This window comes from Fringilla coelebs (assembly GCF_963513975.1).
Source record: "Fringilla coelebs genome assembly, chromosome: 8".
NCBI classification, from domain to species: Eukaryota; Metazoa; Chordata; class Aves; order Passeriformes; family Fringillidae; genus Fringilla; species Fringilla coelebs.
In genome coordinates, this window is record NC_140066.1 from 24115236 (window position 1) to 24130835 (window position 15600).

Here is a 15600-nt window from a genome sequence, read left to right on the forward strand (position 1 = left end):
AGCCAGCACAGAAAAACCTGAAAAGCACTCACCAAAACTTCAGGTTCTTTCTCAAGTCAGCAAGACTTAAAGAACTGTAACCTTTAAAGCAACAGATTAACTAACACAGAAAATAACCCTCCCCCCATTAAACACTACAAAAATAAAGCCTTCCCTTAGTGTTACTCCCCCCAAGCTTTTTACTCAGCCACCACTAAGCTGGTATTTGTACTCACAGCTCCTCCAGATCATGATTAAGTAAGAAGCCATATCAGTGGCTCCCATCAGCACTACCTTATTGTAAGCACCTGCACTATGGGGGACCTTTACAGACAGAAATCTCCACTGGAGTTTTAAATGGGTGACTCCTTCTGCAAGGTCAGCTCATCATCACCCAGCACAGCAGCAGTAGTGCAGCTCCTTTGGGATGCTTACTGATTCCATGATCTTAGAGGTCTTTTCCAAACTAAATGATTCTTTGATTAGTGCCTTATGCCTTACTCTGCTGCAGGTGATTGCAATAGCTGAAGCTAAATACCTACAAATCACTCTTTAATTACAAACAATTAGTTGTCTGGCTTCTAGGAATTTATAAAAATGACCTGCTGAAGAAGCTACTAGTAAGTCTAATGTGCAAAACCATTGGTTAGTAATAGGGTGCAATAATACCTTTCTGTGCAAGGCAATTGGCTTTTGCCTCAATTTTTTGTGGTGAAATTTCCCTTGGTGAAATTTGAAAACAGCTTAATGGAAGCAACTGTTGCAGTGAGAGACCATAGGTGATAAATATGCTCTACATAGGAGTTGCTTCTTTGAGAGAAAGGGCCACAGAGAGATCTTAAATGATAATGGACAATAATAGTCCCTATTTTCTGAAATACACAGGATGAATGGAAATTAATTGTGGGAGAGAAATGTAAGACTCTGGTTACTAAGACCACAGACAGGATATTTGCTGGATTACTGCCCCACCTTCCCAAGCAGCCATGTATATATTTTTGTTCCCAGTAAATCATTCTGCAGCTTGGCACATGCTCTTTGGAGAAGAGGAGGCTCAGGGGGAACCTCACTGCTCTTTACAAACCCTGACAGCAGGTTTTGTTGGGGTGGAGGCCAGTCTCTTCTACCGTGCCTACAGTGAGAGAGACAGAGGAAATGACCTCAAGCTGGGACAGTGGAGATTCAGATTAAATGCTACATTTTTTTTGTTTGAGTGATCAGGCATTGGAATTGGTTGCACAGGTGGTGGAGTTGCCATCCCTGGAGGTTTTGCAGTGGCCTCTGGAAATGTCACTGGGTGATTCTACGATTCCCTGTCTCCAAGCGCTGGCGTCCCGGCCAGGCCGCGTTTCCATGGCGACGGGCGGACTGACCATAGAGGTGGCGCCACACCAGAGAGGCTCGCGCGGCTGGGGGCGGGGATATGCAAATAAGGGAGCAGAGTGCCCTCACACGCGATGGCTGCTGGGATGTGCTGGCGGCTTCACTTGCCAGGACGCAAAATGGCCGCAGGGCGGGGCTGGGGGCGTGTATGCGCGGCTGCGCCGTGCGACGGCGGAGCGGTGGGGGAGCGCCGGTACCGGACGCAGGTAGGAGGCGCCGAGGCGGGCGTCTTTCCCGCCTCATCAGTGGTCCCGGTCTGTCTCTGTACCTGTAGTGTGGTAGGGTGGCAGACCCCTCGTTCGCTTAGTAAGGTGCTTCGGGTGGGGTGGGAGAGACACTACCCCCCGGGGGGGCGCCTCTGCGGAGTTGGGAGGACTCCCCCTTCCCTGCAGTGGTAGAGCCCTGGTGGATACTTCCCTCTGTTATCGTGGATGATCCCACTTTGGACCGGGGGGTGCCGTTCCTCCCTGGTCTCTGCCCGTGGGCAGGGGGCTCAGTGCTGGAGGCGGTGGGGTCTGCCTCCCGGCAAGGAGAGGCGGCTCTGGCACTGTCCTGCTCTCCCGGAGTGTGCCGCGGGTCTCTGGTGTCCCTGTTACGCCTTCCCTTCACCTGGCAGGCTTGAGCCCACCAGGGAAGGATGGCAGCGCCTCTGCCTGGCCACCCCTTCCTCTGCCAGGGTTGCCAGGCCTCCCCTTAGCGTGGAGAGCCCCTGCGGATGGGGCGCAGGGATGGCAGCGCTTTGGGCATGTCCAAAGTCGCGGTGCGCCCATGTCCAGCCTGACTCGGCAGGCATCGCCTGGCTCCCTGTGCTCCTGTCCCGCACAGGAGGCCAGCGGCTGCAGTCGGTGACCCAGTCAGTGGCGTGTGGCCTTGTGGCTGCAGCTGGGGCCCTGCGGAGGGACAGTGGCCTTGGGAGGTTGCAAAGGTGAAGAGATTCCCTGTTCCCGGGAAGCTGTGTAGCAGAAACTCTTGGTGGCTGCACCTGGCAGAGTGGTGAAAGTTGCTTCTCGCCTGAAATTTCCTGTTAAATCTTAACAAAAACAGGCAGAATGTGTGCAGTAATCCCTTCTTATAGCTCCTTTGAAGTAAATCTTGGGGTTTGTTTTCAATGATGATTTCAAATTTACTTCTAGTTTTGTAATTTGAGGCCAGAGTTACCTGGCATTGGTTCCCATCCTTGTGCTGTGAGGTCCCTTGCAGGATTAGAGCTTATATTGGCAGCAAATGATTAGGAACAAGTTTTTTAATACATCTAACACACTTCCTTTACACTGTAAAACAATGAGTTCTTTAGACAGGGGATATTGTTAAGGTAAAAGCCTTGCCAAGTTCCAAGGCTATGAGATCTGCGCTGTTACCTCTATATTGACAAACCTTGTGTTCTTATTAGGGAATGAGATCTGATTGAACAAGATTGCTCAGTTGGAGCACAGCTCCATGGAAGCTACCAGCTGGTTCAAGGTTTTAATTGTCTGTGTGGCAGTTGTGTTTGCGTGTATGAACTCAGCAGGGGTGATGGAAGCACATGATTGCTTATAATAGGAAGGGTATTACTTAACCTCATGATGCACAGTCATCAATGATTGTTGAATTGGTAAACAGTACTGGGAAACACCCTCATAACCTCTTTCAGTCATGTTTCCATGCCTGATCCAGGTGGTTTCAAAGTTTTCATTTCTTCACCATCAGACACAAAGCTGCTGGGAGCCTGCTTTGGGATGTTTGTTCATGTTTCACACAGGACTGTGTTTAATGTTCCCTCAAGAGTCCTTGTTACTAAGGGATTATCTGAGGGTGTTAGGAGGGTTTCAGGAGAAGTATGGAGTGGAGAAACTGAGAGCCTTGGAGTTATATTAATCTCTAAGGCTGCATCAAAAGGGTGCACAATATCAGAGTTTTGTCAGAGGAGCCTGAATTTTGTGAAGTGTATCTAGGAAGGAGATTTCCTGGGACAGAAATTGGATTTTGAGAGGTAATTTTTTGTTTAAGTGGAGACTCTTGGTTTCATTCATTCACATAGCTCTGTGGGGGGATTTCTTGTTTTACTGACAGAGTTCTGCCAGAATCCAGGTAGCTTTGTGGGGTGAGGACCCTCTGAGATGTCTTGTATTGTGGAGGTGTCCTGGGGTGCCATATGTGGGAGGGAAGGAGTGTGCAGAACATGGTCTGTGCTCCCAAAATGGGCTCGTTACTGATAACTCTGACCAGACAGAGACATCCATGACTGTCACTTGCAGGCTCTGGGAGGAGTTGATGTGCCCAGCACCAGGTGTTTTGCTGGGATGGGTCACAGAACATCAGCTCTTCCACAGGTGCAGCTCCAGCCCAGCTGCCCTGTGAGTGCGGCCAGACCCCCAGCAGCTGGGTCCTCTCTGGTTGTGACAAATGTCTACAAATAGGGTTTTCTCTCAGGTGGTTTTTCCAGCTGCTGGGTGGATTTATTGTGTGGCAGTTGCAGATGTACAGAGCTGGCTTAGTAAGCCTCTCAAAACCCAGAATATGCAGCAGAGGCAGTGTAGTGGCAGCTCGAGCAAGCACAGACATATCCTGAAGTATTATTTGGGATTCCAGCCTGCATTACCCGCACAGGAGAGAATGAACACAAGAGCCATCCTGATACTGTAGTCAGGTCTGCAGGTGGCTGTTTCAGGTTGCTGAGTGGCAACTTCAGCACATAAAAATCATCTGGCCCTGCTTAAAAGGCTGGCTTGAGCCAAGATTCACATGTATGGCTCTGCTGCTGGCTCAGTACAAGTGGCTTCAGCTGTGGAAGGCCGGAGCTCAGCCTTGTTGTAAGGCCAAAGCATTGCCGAATCACCACGGGACACGAGGACTGGTGCATCCAGCTGTGAGCTGGCTAGGAACTTAGAGCACATGTGTGAGCCCCAAGCTGTGGTGTGTTCCAGACACAGCTGTATGCCAGCACTGTCAGACAAAAGCAGTGCTTTCCTGGTAGCCAGTATTCCAACATCCTCCTCAGGAAGATAAGATCTGTGGACGTCACTGGCAGGAGCCAGATGTCAAATGCGGAGGAGGAAGTTTCTCAAATAAAGACTCATTGCTTTTTAATTTATGAGCTTGTTGCTTTATGACTGTGTTAGAGGTTCAGCATGAATGAATGATGGCTATTCCCTCCTGCAGCTTCTTTTCCTATTCCTTCTTACAGCCTCATGTTGAAAAGTTCTGACATACTCCATGAATAATTCTCCATCCCAAGGAAAAGGTTATGAAAATACCAGTGTGGCAGTAACAGTGCTTTGGGTGTAGAAGTGAGATCTGCTTTTTACAGACAACTGTGATTTGTTTCTTTTTAACTGCACATTTGCAGATGAGAGGGGAAAAAATATCTATCGAATGACCTAATGACTATCCTAGCAAAAGTGACATCACTTGCAAATATCAGCTGGCTGGAGAGGTTGCACATCTGTGAGGGAGTGATGAGGGAGCAGAAAGAAAGGAAGTGGAACTTCACCCTCTTTGAACAGTGCTGTAGCATTTATATGACAAAATGAGGTGTCTCTGGAAATTTCAACAGCTGTGGTTTGTGCAACATGTGCTCATTGAAGAACTTTTTGGATTGGGACAGCATGAAGTGCAGCACTGAGACCAGGTCTTGAGCAGGCTCTGCTTTCACACAGGTTTTGGATAGCAAAGGCAAGCCCAGGATAAGACAGTACTCTTGGGCCCATGGTGTGACTTTTGGGGAGGGTGCTGTGCAGGGCCAGGACTTGTACTCAATGTTCCTTGTAGATCCTTTCCAATGCAGCATATCCTGTTATTCTGTGATTTTCTATGGTTGAGTCCTGGACATTGCAATTCTAGTTATGTTCAATAGTAAAGGTTTGTAAAAAAAGGTAGTTTTCAGCTAATTTGGACTCTTTTAAACTAGAAAATAGAGGACAATGTAATCAATGCATTTTGTAACACTTAAAAGGTCTTTCGATAATTTTTTAAAATTAATTTTGTCTTCTATAGCCTTAAAATGACCATTTTCATATTTGTAATTTCAATAAAGTTTATAAAAGGCTTTCTGAATTCACTAGAGAGAATCCAATATTTTCTACTAGTGAACAGATGTAAAGCAACCATAAAACTCTAAATAACTCTAAACTCTAGTAGGTCACGCTCTTAGTCTGTCTCTCCCCATATCCTGCCCCATGGTGGCAGCAGGAGATGCTGTTTAGGGGGAGAGCACAGGAGTCTGGGCACCATTTATGGCCTTTCCACTTGTCCACCCCCAGCCTGCACCGCTGACTTGGGGCAGACCCAAGGAAATTTCCCGGCCTTGTTCCCTTTAATAGCTGTTTGTGTGCAGCTGTTTTCTGTGAATTTGTTTAATCCTTTGAAGCTGCTGGCCAGCTCTCTAATATCCTTTGTTAGTGAATGTCAGGTGTTTACTAACTGCCAGGTAAAGAAATATTTTTGTGTGCTTTAAGCTGACTTCCTGTTAGTTACAGTGAGTGTTTCCAGTTCTTGTGTCCTGACAATTCCATGAAGGTGCCCAGCACACTGAAGTCTTCATCTGCTCTTCTGTCAGTCCTCCACAGAAGACTTTTGGTGAGAGACAGAGGACTTTCCTCTGGGACAGAGGACTTACCTCTTGCCTTAACTCTCCCTTCTTCTTAACCTTTGTCTTTACACATTGTGACTCCTTTCCAATTCTTGACCATACAAAATGAAATTTCCCCTTGAGTCTTGTCTGTCTTTAATTACGTCCGTAAAGGTTCATTGTCTGGCTGAATTCTCTTCCAAGCAGTGTCTTCCTTTTTGCTGGCCATGCGTTTTGGCCTGGCAGGGATGCAGAATGGTGTCTGAGCTCCACAAGGGCTCTGCAGTTGTATCCAGTTGAGGTCTAGTGCTTTGGCTGGAAGTGGAACCGAGGTGCAGTTTCAATCTAGTGATGTAATTGATTGGAACAAATGCTGTTCCTGCTCCTTCTGAACTAGTTATGAGGAATTCCTTGGCCTAGGCAGAGCAGATGGTTATTTTTGCTTTTCTAATCTTGCCTGGAAGTGGTCAGACTCATGGCTTCAGGGAAATGCTTAATGGGACTGTCCTTTCATCAGGTTTCATACCCAGACGTTTATTCTTCTGCTTGATTTCCTGCTTGGACTTGCTGCAGCTGGTGTTGCAAGCCCAAGAGGATGGTGTGGTGCGTAGGTTCCTATTTCTTATGTGTTCAGTCTTATTCCACATTGCAAAGCCCCCATGATGTATCTGAGTTGGGTGAATGCAGACCCTGGAGGGCTGAAACAGAAGTGGCGCACAGCCCTTTATCTTGCATTTGACAGTGTCAAGATAACAACCTTTTTGTCACCCTTCATGTGAGTGCTGTGAACAGGGCATGATGGCATGGACTGGAGAAGCTGACTTGTACTGATTTAAGAAACTCTTATGTCTCACATAAGTGCCTTGTGTTTTGCCTTGTGTCTGTAGCAACTGGTGTGTGAGAGAGAGCTCAGCCTGAAAAGCACAAGAGAACATTTCTGGCCCCAGCTCCTGGCCACAAGCTCCAGTTAGTGCAGGTGTCAGGAGTCCTTCTCTCACATTCAGCCCATTGTGAACTTACAGCGACTTGTTCTCGTCTAAGGCTGCTGTGTCCATGTGTTTTATTTCTGTATATATTGCCGTCCAGCCAAAGCATCTTTATTTCAGACTATAGTCCTAAGACTTAGGCCACTCCAAGACAAGCTGAACAACTGCTAAGGCACTTCTGGTTACTTTTATTGCATGATGGCAGCATGCCTGCTGCAGTTGTGTTTTGGTCGTGTCTCTTCATGCCACAAAGCAGCAGCACTGTTCACCATAAATAACTCCTGTCTGAGCCAGCCCAGGTGCAGTAAGCTGTGACTGCCTGGGGAAAGCATTGTGCACATGTGAGGTTACATCACAGCTCTTGTCATTTTTATTTGGATAAAAATTTGCATGAGTACCTAAAAATACCAATGACTAGGTGTGTTTTCTGAAGGCTGCTTTGTTGTTTGCAGCTATCTAGCTTGATTCTTCCTCTGACCTTGTCTTTAAAGAGCTGGATTAATTGTCTGCTTGCTGGATAACAAAGAACATTACAGGGTAAAGGACAGGGCAGGCTGCTCAGGAGGAGGCAGCCATACCCCCAGGAGCCCACAGCCTGCTTCAGCGTAATGAAACAGCTTTAGTGTAGCAGACAGCTTCTAGTCTCTTAAATCCCCTCCAATCCACTTTGTAGCAGCTCCTCAAAACAATACAAATTCTGACTGCTGCATACGAATATTTACCAATTAACTTGATTCACCTTTTACTTTATTAAAGAAAATGAATCTGTTTTCATTTTATGTTATTTATTTTTTTTCTCTCCTGCAGGAACAACAATGGATTGGCCCCAACAACAATGTAGTAGGTGTTGGGAGAAGACATCTCACCTGAAATGGAGGTGATCGAAGGAGCTGAACACTGACTGCACCAACATGGGGCTGCGACTGCTGGCTTGTCTTTTCCATTTGCCCACTGCAGTGATCTATGGGTCTCTGTCGCTCTTTGTTTCCATTTTGCACAACGTGTTCCTCCTGTACTACGTGGACACCTTTGTCTCTGTTTACAAGATTGATAAACTGTCCTTTTGGATAGGAGAGGTTAGTATTTTTCCATTGGCTTATGCGCTCTTTAAGTAGGAAACTCTGAAATCTAGACTGCTCCTTGCTAGAAATGTGAAAATTGTTAGTTATAACAGCAGTGTTCCCTTTTGGAGAGGGAGCAAGGGAGCCTTCCAAATGCTAACTTGGGCTTTTCAGTTTTTCCCACTTACGTAAAAATAGAACAAGCTGAGACAGAAGATGCAGAAACTTTGTTCTTAAGACTGCCTTTCCTCTGGGGATGTTGGGGTGTTTCACAAGCAGTGAAAACCACTGGCCTTACTGCCAGTTGCCCCAGACAGGGGCATCATAGAGTGGTGATGGGGCAGGGAAGGTGTGCTGGGACTGTTCCTGCTGATGGCTTACCATGCCAGCTCAGCACTGCTTGCTTTGGTGACAGAAAGGATCTGTCCTGTGGTTTGTTTCACTGTCCTGTTTTCTTTCCTAGACAGTATTTCTGATCTGGAACAGCCTCAATGACCCTCTGTTTGGCTGGCTGAGTGACCGAGTATTCCTTAGCACACAGCAGTAAGTGAAGTTCTGCTTTCAGAAGAGTCTGGGAAGTTGTTTAGTCTCTGGGGAAGATGATGTCAAATTGGCAGCTTTAAAATCATGGCGTGGGAATGGTTTACTGGGCATGGAACTCTTAAATACCTCCTTTTCATGACATCTTTGAAGTTCAGTGCTCATAAATGTTGTTTCAGTACTTGCCTTTTTAGAGAAAGTCACACACACTTATTGGGTAGATGTGGCCCTAACCCTTAATAGTCACGAGTGGTGCAGAACCTAAAATATGGGCATCTAAAATCTCAAGCCCCTGCTATACGAGCAAGCCTGTTAATGGGGTGTTAGAGAGTGTCTGTACATGGTTTGGGAGGCACAAGGGGGAAGAGTACAGTTATTTCCACATGGAATGCCTCAGACCAGTTGTTCCCAAACTCTATAGGATGGAAGGCAAGACAGCTCTGTATTGTTGCCCATTAGCATTTCTCATGTATTTATGTCAACATTTTAAGGAAAATAGTGGTGTGGTTTCCTGCAATTAGTAAAAACTCATGAAAATCATTTACATTGCACAAAGTGCAGACAGTACTGCACTGTCAGGGAGAGAAATGCTCTGGAGAAAAAAAAATCCCTTTTTGGCCTTCTTAAACCCATATTTTCAGCATATTCACTATTAGCTGAGAAGATATCTGATGTGGGTGGTTGTTACTTGAACAAAAGCTGTATTTGTGTCTGTGCCACTTACATGACTTCCTTAAAGAGGAAGAATATGTGATCATGCAGGGTTTTGTCCAGGTACATAAAATATTTTTTTTTCTTCTGTTGCAGGGCAGGAGCAGAGATTTCGTCCCCTGAAGTAGTTCTGAAGAGGCTCAGAGCACTAAGCCACAATGGCCCCCTGTTTGCCATTTCTTTCCTGGCTTTCTGGGTTTCCTGGGCTCATCCTGGTTTGCAGTTCCTCCTTTGCCTTTGCATGTATGACAGCTTTCTCACCATGGTTGACCTCCATCACAACGCCTTGCTTGCAGACCTGGCTGTTTCAGCAAAAGACAGGACTAGCCTCAACTTCTACTGCTCCCTCTTCAGTGCCATAGGCTCCCTGTCTGTCTTCATGTCCTACGCAGTGTGGAACAAGGAGGACTTCTTTTCCTTTCGCATATTTTGCGTCCTGCTGGCCGTCTGCTCCATTGTTGGTTTCACCCTGTCCACACAGCTGCTCCGCCAGCGGTTTCAGGCTGATGGGAAAGCGAAATGGGACCAGGAATCAACCCTGAAAGAGTAAGGGTCACGAATTCTCAGCAGAGACAAAGGCCTGACATAGATCTGCAGCATATAAATGTGTGAGAAGATCCAGAATGAGGCAAAATTTGTTAATTATCTCTCATTCTTGTCTATTGATACAGTTTTCAGGATCAGCTGTCACACTGGCTCCTCTGAAAATAGAACAAAACTGTCTTGTGTCAGCCCTAGTCCAAACTGGAGGCAGAGGCCTAACCTGCTATATGTCCATCCAGTGTTTGGAACATGAAATGAGTTCATGTCTAGAGCACCCAGTGAGGCTTGTGAGTGGTAAAAGAAGCAGCTTATGATAGCATTCATGCTTGAGCATGAGACCACATTGCTGCCCATGCCCTACAGAATTAGATGAGTGAATGTCTCTCCCTGTCACTCACTTCAGCTGCCTGATAGTAGATGGGCTGTTGGTAGGCCAGACCAAGCTGATTTTCCCTGTTCAGCTCCTTCCTCAGGTTGCCTCACTTGTCATCTCTTGTTATGAGCTGCCAGCATTATGCTGTAGTAGCAGCAGATCCTGATGAGATCTGCCAGATGAGCTAACTGCAGGGACCCGGAAGAGGAACATATGTATATTGGAATGGCTGATAAGAGGAGAATGCATTTCTGGACAGAAAGGTGAATTTTATATTAAGAAGTCAGATGTTATTTGGGAGACCTGTTTTGATTGGTCCAGGAATATGAAAGGTCAGGATGGAAGCTGAGAAGAGGCAGCTCTGCATTTACATGGGGAGAGCTAGGGACTCCGTCTTGGTGTGAGGGATTTATGGTTGCTTTTTATCCCTCCTTTTCCTTTAGGCTGTACATTGAGAAAGTCTCTGTCCCCCAGGAGAAGAGGATCACCCTGGCAGAGTATCTCCAGCAGCTCTCCCGGCATCGCAACTTCCTCTGGTTTGTCTGCATGAATCTTGTCCAGGTAGGTGCAGAAGTGACACACTGCGATTCAGAGGATGAGTGCTGGCTCTGGCTCTTTGAGATGGATGATTCAGCAGTATGTAAGTTCCTGAGGAAGGATAGAGATGTTCCCAGCACCCACTTGCTCTTGGAGCCTCCTGCACATGCTGGCTGATTCAGCAGCTGGTAGCCACTCTCCCTGCTTGTGACCGAGGATACTTCCTGAGCAAGCTGTGGGGTGCCCCTTCCTCTCTGCAGCCTCGGCTGGGTTATGGGGGCTGACTGAGCTCTGTGCAGCCCATATGAGGTGCAGAAGCACAGGGCCTCACTCACAGAGGGGATGAGTTTAGGAGTGCTGTTTGCTGGCATGGCTGTCAGCACAGTCTCCCTTTCCATTTTCCTGAGGCTCATACCACAGTTCTCGCTGTCCAGCTGGATCCATCTCTCAGCTGGCTTTTACCATTTCTGTTCTTCTTCCTCTTTGGTGATGACTACCAAATGCCGGCAGCCTGCCCAGCTTTGTGTGCTGCAGTCATGGCTCCCTGAGGATCCCTCAGTTTCCCTCAGGCAGATGCTGGTCTGCGTCTTTGTGTTCGAGCCTCGCTGCCTTACTGATGCCTCCTGCCAGCTGCTTCCTCCCTCCTGTCATGCCACTGTCTCCCCCAGCCTCATGGTCACTGTTCTCACCTGCTGGCCCTGTCTGCCCTAGCAGCACTGTGCTGTGCAGCTGGGCAGTGGGGCTGACTTGGGCACAAAGTGGGCCTAGATGATGGCATTGCAGCTCTGTAATCTCAGCCAGCAGTGTCAGAAATGTCACAGCCAAGGTCTTGCTCTGCTGAAGTACTCCAGGCCTATCCTGCATGATCCTTTGGCATGGGGCTCCTAGGACAACAGAACCCAGAGGGCTGTTAGCTTTTTCTGTTCTTTCTCACTGCTGCTCCTGCTGACCAGCTTGTCTGCATGCTGCCTTCACAGGTTTTTCACTGCCATTTTAATAGCAACTTCTTCCCTCTGTTCCTGGAGCACCTGCTGTCAGACCAGATCTCTGTCTCTACTGGATCCTTCCTGCTTGGTGAGTTTCAGGCGGGACTGGAGGGAGCAGGCGAGTTACACAGGACCTGGCCCAAGTCTGGGTTTGCTCTTCCCAAGCTCCATCTGGGGTGTTCTCACATGCAGGACTCTGGGCTGTAAGATTCACACATGCACGCACCCCACGTTTCCCTGGGACCTCTGAATTGTCCTTTCTGGGCACAGAAGTAACTTGAAGCCTTTTCTATTAAGGACAAGCCTGGTGTGCTGGACACCAGACTCCAGAGTGGTATTACTCTGAGCACTAGGGGCTGCAAAATGCAGTGTTCCCAGGATGCAGCAGAGAACACAGCCTTAAATTTTATCCCTTTCCTTCTGCAGCATACAGACCATTTCCAAGCTACCACAGATAAGTGGGCATTGGTCCTAGAGTTGCTCTGGGAGGGTTCTGTGCAAGCCAGGTCTGGTCAGGCAATCCTGTCTCTCTCATTTCTACTCCAGGGCTGAGTTGTGGCCTCTGCATGACACTGGGCAAGTCTTTTCTTCCTTTCTGTCCATGAGGTTGATGGAAGAAGGTCTCCCTCTGTAGGAAAGTGTGTGCTGTGCCACAAAGCTATGGAATAAATCTGCTGCAGCCTTCTGTGTGGAGGAGCTGCTCTGTATTGTCCGGCTGGCAATAGCCAACCTGCTGTCTCTCTTGGTATCATGTCTGGGGGCATGGTGGAAAGTGAAACTCCATCAAGCTGTTTCTGCATCTGTCTCTGCTCAGGTGTTTCCTACATTGCCCCCCATCTCAACAACCTCTACTTCCTGTCGCTCTGCCGCCGCTGTGGGGTTTACGCTGTGGTGCGAGGACTCTTCTTTCTGAAGCTGGTTCTGAGTGTTGTCATGTTCCTGGCAGGACCTGATCAGGTGTATCTGCTCTGCATCTTCATTGCCAGGTAGGCAAGCACTTCCCCTGCCCTCTGCTTCCTGTGAAGCAAAATGCATTGTCCCTGTTTTAAGAAGAGTAGTGGAAGGCAGGGAAGGCAGGATCATACATAAGCCATGTTTTTTCCAGCTCTGACAGTACATGGGACAGGTCACTGCAGAATCCACAGGCTGCCCTGCTGCAGAGTGAGGCAGGCACTGATGTTCAGGAGGTCACAGACCAGCAGGACTGGTGGCAGCTTGCACCTGCATTTGCCAGCTGCTGAGAGCTTCTCTCTTCTGCAGCCCTCAGTGTGTGCTACAGCTGCCTGTGAGCCACAGGCCCAGTGTGTCCTGTCTCCAGGCCTGTCTGTGTGGCAGGTCAAGACTGATCTGAGGTGCAGGGTACAAAGTCTTACTGATAGTGGTGTTCCTCTTCTGTAACTAGGGTGCCTGAAATTCTTATTTCAAGTGTGGGGAAACCTTTTCCACCCTTGCCATTTTTTTAAATCTATCACATTTTTCCTGTCATTTGATAGCCCTATTCAGTGCTTTGTCTGTTGTTCTGCAGCAACCGTGTGTTCACAGAAGGGACCTGTAAGTTACTCAACCTGGTGGTCACTGATTTGGTGGATGAGGATCTAGTCCTGAACCGCAGGAAGCAGGCAGCCTCAGCCCTGCTCTTTGGGATGGTGGCTCTGGTCACCAAACCGGGCCAGACCTTCGCCCCTCTGATTGGCACTTGGCTGCTCTGTGCATACACAGGTAAGGACGCTCCTGGGGAAAGCAGTGGAGTAGAACAGGGCAGAGTTCAGTGTCTGGCACCTTGTGCTGTGCCCTGCGTGGGTGCAGAGGGCTCTTCAGTTGCTAACCTGTGCCTGGACTCTGCATCTCCATGGCTGGTCACTCAAAGAGAATGGACAAAGATCCATCCCCCACAGTTCCATTCTCACAAAACTCTTCTTTGACACCAGGCTACGACATCTTCCAGCGCAACCCCCTGAACAATGTGGTGAGTGCCCAGCCGAAGCTGGAGTCTGCCGCGGCCTTGGAGCCAACTCTTCGCCAGGGCTGCTTTTACCTCCTCGTCTTTGTGCCCATCGCGTGCGCCCTGCTGCAGCTCCTCAGCTGGTCACAGTTCAGCCTGCATGGGAAGCGGCTGCAGGCGGTGAAGGCTCAGCGGCAGAGCTTGACACAAGGCCAAGCACCAGAGATCAAAACAATTTAAGGGTGCCTGAGCCCCCATGATGCTGCTGGTTCCAGGCTGTTGCTGGAGGGCAGGTGAAGGGCAGGGATGGTGGGCTGAGAGAGCCTGATGTTCATGGTTCAGCTGTGAAATGCTGTGATGCCAATGTTTGTTCATTCCAGGTCGTCATCACTGGGGAAGGCAGAGAGGTTCAGCATGTGAGGGGCCTGAGATAGATTGCTTGATCTCAGGAGCAAGAACATTTTATCCCAGCCTGTCCCAGGAAGCAGAGAGAGCTGCTCATTCCAGCAAAGGGGTGCTGGGTTGCAGGTGCTAGAAACAGACACATCCACAAGGCACTTCTCTGTGCTGGACATGGCTCTTAGGAGCCACAGCCTCTGCAGCTGAGCAGGAGGAGACTGCACAGGGAGTCCTTCTTCACTAGAGCCTTTCACTCTTGTGGAGTGGGGGGCTTCTGAGGGACCAAGTGACCAAGGGAATGATTGTCAAACAGGAGCAGGGATGACAGGACCTTGAAGGCCTTTCCTGGTAACTGGTAGAATCCTCCCACTTGCAGTGCTGTGGTTCTTGGACCAAATCCACTCTTAAGCATTTGTTCACAGGACAATATGCTGCACAGCCAGGAGCTGGGTTTATGCTGAGGTTCCCTTCTCTGTGGCCTTGTAGAGGAAGTTGTTGCTGGCCTGGAAAAGGTGCTGGGCTCGAACTGAGTTCAGAGCCTTGAGCTGTATCATTTCACTGGGCGGCCCATTGCATGTGTTTATTCCTCATTTCCCCTCCACAGCCCCTACTACTCAGTGCTGTCATGCACCTGCACCGTGAGCCCCCTCCTGTTCTGGGCAAGGTCAGGGAACCAACCCCTAACCCAGCTGCTGGAAGTGCCTCCCTGCCCAGGGCAATCCCAGGTGACCCAGGAAGGCAGCCTGGTGCCCTCCCCTCTTGCAGGAGAGCACAGCCTGAAGGAGACACCAGGTCTTGCTTTTGTGCCTTCGATTCCTCGTTGGAGCCTGTCTGACACAGTACTGGGCAGTCACAGGGTTGGGATTTTACCCCTCTGGGGAGGGGCAGACACCTCAGCTCCTCTGTGCTAGACACAGTGCCTGAGTTAGATCATCTCACCTGCTGAGAGCAGGTCAGAGAGCTGCTGAGAGCTGCTGAGCCAGGGACCCAAGGAGAGCAGGTGCTTTGGTCTCCTTGGTTTTGGCTGAGAGCAGATGGACAGGTAATCACCAAAAGGAGCCCTGAGGCAAGGGAGTGAAGACTCAATCCCTGTGATGTGTTTGGGAGTAGGCAGAAGGGATGTGCCAAAACCTGTGCCTGCCTGCTGCGGGGGGGGGGGGGTGGTTGGCAGGCAGTGTTTGAAGCTGTTGCACATTGAGGGATATTTTTAGTTTAGTCCCAGGTTCCCTCTGGGGTCTCAGCCCACCAGCCTGCCATCTTGCCTCAGGACATGGCTGCCTTCTGTCTTGGACCAAGACATTCCTGCCATGAGGCTGCTGTAGTTCTTACTGGTTCAATCATAAGTTATTTGTGTAAGTTCTAACCAAGTTTGAGACTGATTCTCCATTTCATAAATTAAAGATGATTTTTTTTCTGAATTGCTTGATGATTTTCTTCTAGCCAGTGGCTCTAGCCTGGCTGGGTGGATGTGGTGCTGTGGGGACACAGCTGTGGCTGGGTGGAGACAAGGGGACAGCTCCTTCTCCACAAAACTGCACTGAGGCTTGGCTGTTTCTGCAGGGGGCAGAGAGGCTCACCTGCCTTTGAAGGGAGTCATCACTTACCCCTGCT

General features: G+C 48.8%; 1 protein-coding gene across 1 annotated transcript; it reads left to right on the top strand.

Moving 5' to 3' along the window:
- Positions 1–1532: 1532 nt before the first annotated feature.
- MFSD13A (major facilitator superfamily domain containing 13A) lies at positions 1533–15109 on the top strand. Its single transcript, XM_084210574.1, has 9 exons — positions 1533–1568; positions 7705–7973; positions 8422–8501; positions 9306–9755; positions 10569–10686; positions 11640–11736; positions 12463–12634; positions 13174–13367; positions 13577–15109. Exons 2-9 carry the CDS (start codon positions 7809–7811, stop codon positions 13828–13830), a joined length of 1530 nt encoding a protein of 509 aa, XP_084066700.1. The 5' UTR covers positions 1533–1568; positions 7705–7808; the 3' UTR covers positions 13831–15109.
- The last annotated feature ends 491 nt before the right edge of the window (positions 15110–15600 follow it).